At 39.8% G+C, this 8,885-nt stretch overlaps 1 protein-coding gene across 1 annotated transcript; it reads left to right on the top strand.

The window, feature by feature from the left end:
• The first annotated feature begins 1,707 nt into the window (after positions 1 to 1,707).
• LOC144714975 (ubiquinol oxidase 2, mitochondrial-like) lies at positions 1,708 to 4,467 on the top strand. Its single transcript, XM_078589809.1, has 4 exons — positions 1,708 to 1,995; positions 2,209 to 2,337; positions 2,999 to 3,487; positions 4,245 to 4,467. Exons 1-4 carry the CDS (start codon positions 1,768 to 1,770, stop codon positions 4,302 to 4,304), a joined length of 906 nt encoding a protein of 301 aa, XP_078445935.1. The 5' UTR covers positions 1,708 to 1,767; the 3' UTR covers positions 4,305 to 4,467.
• The last annotated feature ends 4,418 nt before the right edge of the window (positions 4,468 to 8,885 follow it).

Raw genomic sequence — 8,885 nt, 5'->3', positions numbered from 1 at the left:
ATAAAATGATTCATATCCTATTGTGTAAAGTGGAAACATTAATTAGTTATTGAAAGTGACATAATATAAAGCTATCTTTTCTGCCTTTATCTCATCATGTAAGACCTTTGTATTACTCCTCTTGTCTCGTACAGATCAGTGAAAAAATGTATGTACGTGAACATATAAAACCTCCAAACAACCGTGATATTTGTGTATAATATTTACTCAGATTAGTCTAATGTTATCCATCCCTACTTTCATTACAGAACAAATTCAGACACATATCTTCCATATTGGGATTACCAACAGGTTTCTATCATCTATCCTTGTCTTTAGATATATTATAACATAACATGATGTAAACAAACACTAAAGCAGTATTTCTGTCTTATATTGAAGGGTGATGCATACACTTAATTTTCATGAGAAAAGGATAACTTCTCTTGTTCCAAGCATATGCCCAAACCATAATAAACAAACTATGCATGTGTCACACACTCATCACTTAAAAGATGGATTATAATGTTTCATAGGAAGTAGAAATAAGGAAGAGTCTTAGCCAGTGATAACATTAAATGATTATACTGTATCTAATAATCAGAGTTTACTTGAGGCTGATTATCTGCCCTTCCCTTACCTTTTCAGGATGCAGAAACCAGTGCAATGGCACAGTGGGGTTGACACCTCCAGAGACAGAGGGCATACCATAGCTAATAGGATGCTTGTTGGACTTAGATCTACATACAGGGTACGATGGTTGACCAAATTGGCTGTGGTTCTTGCCAATCGTGGACTGAGTTTGGTTGTCCAAATCCACAATTCGATCTATTAGACCAAGTCTACAATTTGAAAGATATATTTGTATTCATATCTTGAAAGAAAAACTGAGGAAAAGACAGAGTCACAGAGAGAGAGAGCCCATGGTTTTGCTAATGGTAAGTTGTTTATGTGTTTGTAACGGCTACGGATCGAATGGCTAAGATCGTTCGATCCGTTTTAATCGTAGCCGTTATAATAGATATAGCGGCTACGTCTTGATTAAATTGGGGCCGTTAGATCCTATCTATCTTTGCCTTTTCTATCTTTCAACCTATCTATGTTTAATCTTATATTTTCCTATTTTCTAATCTCTAACAAGTATAGTGTACGTGTCTTTTTACTATTCGCTAATCTTTTATTTTAGTCCCTATTGGCTGACGGCGAGTTTCCGTTGTCACTCTTTCTTCCTCGTTCGTTTTCAAGAGAGAGAGGGAGAGAGAGAGAAAAAAAAAGGGAGAGAGAGAGAGCGGGAGAGAGGAAAAACAAGGGGAGCCCATGGTTTTGCAACTGCCTTCGAGAATTGTGAACCGAGTCCGTTCCTAGCACGAATAAGTTGACCTTCAAGCAAGGGAATGTTCCTTAGGGAACGTACCTCTCCCTCTCTCCCACAATCCAAGCAAGTAAACGTGTCTCCTCTCCCAGCTGTATTAAGGATATAGCGACAAATAACAGATGCAAATCCAATACAAAAAAGGAAAAAAATTAAAATATGGAATGCAAAATAAAAAATAAACAACTCAGAAAATATCAGCACTAAAAAACAGAAATAAGAAAAACTGCTTGGTCTTCCCTAGATCCAAGACCGTAGATCATGGTTAAAGATGAATAGATGACGTCCCTAGTGACGGGTATTTCCGCAGGAAAATCCCCTCTCCCGTGCCTTAAATACAACCCACTTTCTGTCAGCGATTTCTATCTCAACGATAGATCCTCCAAAAGAATCTCTTCTTGCGCGGTTTTCAAAAGATGAGTTCGCGATTCGCCGGGCGAGCAGTGGCAACGAGGATAACTCGCCAACTCTTCTCTTCGTCGTTTTCTCAAACCCCTCTTCAGGTTGGGTGGACCCGGGCTTTGTCAACAACAATCGCACCGCAGGAAGAGCCCAAGCAGAAGACGACTGCGAGCTACTGGGGAATAACCCCCCCTCGGGTGACGACGGATGACGGCAGGGAATGGAAATGGACGTCCTTCAGGGTGAGTCTGCTCTCCTCTTTTCCCTCTTTGCCGAAGACTCTTACTAGTTTCTCTCATTCGGCGCGGATGACGGTCTGCTTATCGTCATCAATTATCCTTCTTGCCTTAGGCTGATTACCATTTGGAGGAAACGGACGAGGGTCCCCTCGGCGTTCCGTTCCGTCTGTCCTATTGTGTTGCCCATTTCTTAACGTATGGTGCCGTCGGTCACAGCCCTCGGACTCGTACACGGCGGACCTGTCTCTCGACCTGAAGAAGCATCACGATCCCGTCTGCGCTCTGGACAGGATTGCGCTGCGGACAATCAAGATACTGCGGATCCCCACCGACATCTTCTTCCAGGTTCTGTCCATCGTACTGTTTGTGTCCCTTGATACGGCGAGGAATTAAGAGGGAGGAGTATGAAGAAGGAGAAAGAGAAACATAGATAGAGAGAGAGAGTGGGAGAAACTAGAGAGAAGTAGAGAGAGAGAGAGAAAGAAAAGCAGAAAGAGAGACAAAGAGAGAGAGAAGCAGAGAGAGAGAGAGAGAGAGAGAGAGAGAGAGAGATCGAACTCCAAGAATTTGTGAATTAACCGTCTTATTTTGCCCTAAACGCATTGACATAGAAGTCTTCAACTTTTTTTCCGTCTTTATACTAGACCCATTAAAGTTTTCTCTTTTCTTGATCTCATACATATCACTTATGATTTCCTTGTATATTTCCATCTTGTCAGCCGGGTGCTCTCTTTCAATAACTAAAATTACGGTACATTTGTGTTTCTTATCGAATGGCTAGTTAACTGAATGCGAACTGATTCAATTTTAGACTTCATTCTCTTTTAAGACTAGTCGTTTACTCGTTACCACTCGTAATTCAGTTAATCCTGATATCAGATTCCGATGTTTAAATTAACTAGTCGAGAGTCACTCTTCCACAAACTGACGATTCCTTCTGAGAAACATCGAATATTATTCAAAGTGCCACGTAAGAGCTGAATTGTAAAGACGGGTGCAATTGCAGAAAAGATACGGGTGCCGGGCAATGATGCTGGAGACGGTGGCGGCGGTTCCAGGGATGGTGGCGGGAATGTTACTACACTTGCGATCTCTCCGCCGCTTCGAGCACAGCGGGGGATGGATAAAAACCTTGCTGGAGGAGGCAGAGAACGAGAGAATGCATCTTATGACTTTCATGGAGGTCTCCGAGCCAAGATGGTACGAGAGGGCTCTTGTAATCACCGTTCAAGGCGTCTTCCTTAACGCCTATCTCGTCGCCTACCTTCTCTCGCCGCGCGTTGCGCACCGCCTCGTTGGGTATCTTGAGGAAGAGGCTATACACTCTTACACGGAGTTTCTCAAGGAGTTAGACGCTGGGCGTATTGAGAACGTCCCTGCCCCCGCCATTGCTATTGATTACTGGCGCCTCCCTGCCAACGCCACTCTCCGCGATGTCGTCCTGTCTGTACGCGCCGATGAAGCCCACCACCGTGATGTCAATCACTTTGCATCGGTACCCTCTTTTCCAGAATTCATGTGTTTAGATATATATATCTATCTACCTTTTTCTTTATGCGTGCATGTCTATAACAATCTTTTAATCACTGTCTGTCTGCCTCTCTATCTCCATCCATCCATCCATCTCTCTCTCTCTCTCTCTCTCTCTCTCTCTCTCTCTCTCACTATCTCCATCCGTCCATCTCTCCCTCTCTATATCCATCCATCCATCCATCCTATCCATCCATCTCGCTTTCTCTCTCTCTATATATATCCATACATCCATCTCGCTTTCTCTCTCTCTCTATATATATATATCCATACATCCATCTCGCTTTCTCTCTCTCTCTCTCTATAAATCCATCCATCCATCTCTCTCTCTCTCTCTCTATATATATATCCATCCATCCATCTCTCTCTCTCTCTCTATCTTCATCCATCCATCCATGCATCCATCTCTCTATCTCTCTCTATCTTCATCCATCCATCAATCTATCCATCCATTTTTCTCTATCTATATCTTCATCCATCCATCTATCCACCTCTCTTTCTCTCTCCATCCATCTATCAATCAATCAATCCATCCACCTCTCTCTCTCTCTCCATCCATCCATCTATCTATCCATCTATCTGTCCATCCATCCATGTAAATGTGCATGTATGTCGCTATCAATCTGCCTACGTGTGAACTCCAGCCTGTATTTATATGTCAATATATCTTTTCATCCATCGCTATTGTATTTGTTGTACTAATGATAATGTGTTGTTCTTAGGATATACACATGAATGGGCAACAACTAAGAGAAATTCCGGCTCCAGTAGGATACCACTGAAGATTGTTTCACCTTCCTCAGCTCCGAAGATCCAATCATCGTTGGAAGATTCGGACGTCTTTGTTCTTATATTTTGTCTTTGTCTTTGTCGTTGTCCCCAGTGTCAGCTGTTATATTGGCGTGGCTTGCATCGCGTGTTCTAAAAGACCTGTTTTTTATTTCAGTTGGAAATATATGTTTAGGGCAACTTGCAAAATCTAAATCTACTGACGATAAAAATCGTAATTTAAATTCAGTTTTTTACGAGGAACATTTACAATGACAAATCACATGAAGCCATCCCTTTCGTTATTTGCTGGCCGAAACAGACTCTTAAAGGTCGAGATATTTTTGAACTAATGCTTTAAAAATCAAATGAACAAAGATCAGTTCTTATTTGTTTGTCTGCACCAGGATCCACCACGGTACATATATGGAGCACAATGAAATCATGTGTCGAATTTCGCTCCAGATACCGTCATACACTGGTCGATGAAAATTATAAGTTATTATAGATACTAAAAGTTATCAAGCATCTCCTTCAATAGAAGATACTTTCCTGCCCAGTGAGATACTTAAGGCGGAGTTTAAAATGTAGTAGAGCAGATATAACATAAAAAAAAGAAAGGCCTACTTTTGAATAGCCCAAAAGAAGTCCAACGGCATCATCAAGATTTCTGGAATATCATAGCGATTCAAACACCTAATGTCGCGATAGTTGGATCTTTTGGACATTGAATTTGAGATGTGAAATATCCACTTGATTTTAGAGAGTAACATTGATATTGATCAGGAGCTGTGAAGAAAAAACACCATTCAACATACTGTGCACATGACAGTGAGGTTACTGTGATATTGTATCTTTTTTAGTCTAATTTCTTGATTGTTTTTCCTACTTTATCTTCTTAAAGGATAGCCTGGGTCCTAACGTTTCAACGCACCACTACTGACTTCGATGCGTACTTGACCCGCATCCGCCATCCACTTCCGCCTTATCCGGCGATACGTATCCCCATCTCTTAGTCAATTATACAGCTTGCTGGTGTGTATCTGCTGTAGTTTACGTTGCAAGCAGGCGCATTATTTTGCAAACCACGCTCTGCTCCGCTCACTCCGAGTGGTGATGAACTGCCAGCAGTGTTTTTGAAACATCGACTAAGCTATTTTTATTTAACTTGATTATGCCCAAAAAATATTAATTAAATTTTGGATAAATCAGATTTAATATGATAAATGATATTTCAGTAACTTACAATAATTTTAATTTATTTTCTCTAGGCTTAACAGCATAAAATTCTAAAAATATAAATAAACAGAAAATCCACTTTTCACATCCATGGTTGATGGAGATTTCAGTCTAACTCACTCTATGCTAATAAGGTAATAAATAGGTACGGTGCAGAAATCGGAAACTAATTTCTGATTAATCAGTCTTATGGCCAAACACCTGTTCACCAAATTGGATTTTCAATACAAATTTTATTGGATTATTGAACCCCTTAGTGTATCATAGATACTGATCAGCTTACTCTCCTCTGATGTACAATGCGATGCAACCTGACCCTTCTATTTACCTCGGTAAAATAATACACCATCTATCTCTCTGACATCTTTCTTACCATAGCCTTTGCCCTATTTATTGTGCTCTCTACTTTGTGAAGGGGTTCCTTCCGCCACCCTACTGTATCTGTCGTGCTCTCTTTGCTATGATTTTAGTAAACCTGATTTGGAAAAGCTTATTGTTATAGTGTGGTAAGAGAGTTGTCTTAGAGTAATTACATTCAGTCCTCATTTCATATCTGCATATTATAAATTGTTGTTAGTGCCATTCATTTATGGATCACCCATCCATCCAGACCTCTGGATAAAGGACATGCCAAACGTAATGATCATTGTGGATGACAATGAACAGACTGGATGACGGATGACTGGAGACGCTTGTGAGAGTTTGAAGAGAAAAAAGAGGACGATATTTGACCATTCATTAAATACATGAAAAAATAAATTATTTTTTGACTAAAATAGTAACAGACACCTATCAATTCTCTGAGTTTGAGTTGCAATGACTCAAGAACGCACTGGTTCAAATATGTTGCTCTGGAAGTGGCACAAAGCAACCCACTAATTGGCCCACTATGGTGATGCCACCAGCAATACAAGGTTCCCATAACTCTGCCACATTGGTATCTTGCCCTTGACTATGGGACCCACAATAATTCTGTCTGCTTTGTTATCAGCATAAGTCACATTCAATCTTTCAACATCATCATCCATTCCTCCAATCTATGCAGGATGTTGGAGGACCACTGGCCGACCCTAAGTCAACTGCATAGAAAAGCACAGAAGATCGTCGTGCAAATCAGCATTTGATGACCTAAGAATAAAAGGGCCAAGTTGATCGAAGCAAATTATTATGTTAATTTGTCTAAATAAAATCAAAATGTTAAATAGAAAAATCACTAAAATATGTGTTCAATGGGAGCGAGGTCATCTCCACAAAGACTGGCCTTTAGAGGATGATAACAAGGGTAGTTAAATATATTATTTTAATAGAGTAATCGAAGTAATAATAATAATAAAGATCATGGAAAAGTGAAGATAAGTAAAAGGTGTAGATAGGGATGTGGAGAAATTTGGATTATGTATGATAATAAGTAATAGATAGTAGTCGTGAAAAGTTGTCAGATAGTTATAAGAGAGGATGTTGACTACATCATTTATTAGGATTTATTTTTTTCTATAGATGTTTATATAGTAAGTAAGATGAACAATGAGCTAGAGAGAGTGATAATGGAGGTAGTGTAAGAATAATATAAGATTAAAGAGCTAGAGAGAAATAAGATACTATGCTCAATATAAGAGAGGAAGTTCATTTAATTTAATTAGGATGCTGGTTATAATTATGATAGGAAATATATATAGTTATAGAAGGATGATTAAGATGTAATGGGTTGATTGATTGGAGTATTTATTTAGTAAGATGTAAGAAGAAGAACGAGGAAGAAAGAGGATAGAATTATGATAGATAGGGAGAGACGGGATTATATAATTTATAAGAGAATTAAGTAATTCTATAGGAAGAATATTTAAAATAGTTCAATTAACTAGACATGTAGAGAAAGAGAAAATAAAAGGAGAATAAGAGTAATTAATAGTTTAAATTTCTATTATTAGATGATTAGGGGTACCTTGTAATATTATACGACCAAATTAAGTTCTATATGTCAAATAAATGTTTTTTATAGATAAAATTTGGGAAAAATAGTGGAAAATTTTGTAAAATACTCAATGTGCTGAACATGCTCAATAACATGCATCAAAGAGGCCGCAATGCTAGAACATGATGAAAGCCAACATTGGGTGCGATTAGGACTAGATCTATGTATTAAGATATGTTGGTAAATCCATTATCAACCAGACAAAGTTTAGAAATGCACCAAAGACATCATAATCTTAGCGAGCTGAGGATGGGGGCATCGATCGCTGACCCCAACATCAGCATGTGATTCAGCTTGTCATCCTCCGCGCTGGCACGTTCCATGGCATTCTTGATCTCTTTTGGCACCTTCCTGATCCAGCACAGCCTCACTCAACTCATCACCCTCTCCAATTTGGTCAAATGAACCTGACATGGGTCTCCCACGATCACTGAGTATCTCGGTCAGAAGACGATTGATTAGGGAGCCATCGAGCCTCTTTAAAGGCATGGGAAGGACCTCCGATGCCGTCAATGGAGTGGGATGATCCTGGGGGTCCTCCCAAGCTGTCAGACTGGCCCTGAGATCCCCCCTTGGCCAGAAATCACCTTCTGTTTGGTGGAGGACCATCAGGGGAAAAAATGACCTATCTGCCCACATCGCCACATCAACATCCTCGTCAAGGGATCTCATCAGCCCTGTCTATGATTCTAATTTGCCTGTCGAGGGCTCTGGCATCCTTATCAGTGAACGTGACCAATCAGAAGCCTAAAAAAGAAAGAAAAACAATTAATATAGTGAATAAAATATTGTCGTCCAATCTTCTATAGGAAGATCAACGACTGAGATTATATTGCGTAACTTAAATCAATATAATATGACAGGGTTCGGTTTGAGTCGGCTCGAGGCCTGGTAATCTTTTCTTTCTCACTCTCTTAAGATCACAGGCCATTAAGCTGTGATCCCTCTTGTTTCTTTTCAACCTGACCCGGCACTAATTTGAAAAAACACTAAATAAATGACTGCTACACAAATGCCAAGCATAATGACTAAATGAATTAAATGGACAATAACCCCCCTTGTGGGGGCTATCTCTATGCTTGGATGCTACACATGGGGCTTCATGGGCTGGCCTTGTGTGTCCTTGATCCTTATGTGGTTGCCTGTTGTCTCTTGCATGTGCTAGTGAAACACCATTTGTGGGGCTTCAGTGCATTGTGCTTGCCCACCTGCGGATGGCTTGAGCAGTACTACTATGTGTGGTTCAGCTGTTTGGCACTTCCCAAACACAGTTTTTTTTAAATCCCTACTTTGATTACTTCAAATTTCATTCCCTTCCTATAAAATATAAATTGACATATGAGAGGGAGCATTAAACTCATTAAGTTCAATATTTTTTAAACGC

Source organism: Wolffia australiana, chromosome 18 (genome assembly GCF_029677425.1).
Source record: "Wolffia australiana isolate 7733 chromosome 18, ASM2967742v1".
NCBI classification, from domain to species: Eukaryota; Viridiplantae; Streptophyta; class Magnoliopsida; order Alismatales; family Araceae; genus Wolffia; species Wolffia australiana.
Note: the sequence above shows the minus strand (reverse complement) of the source record. Positions and strands in the feature narration are given on the sequence as shown.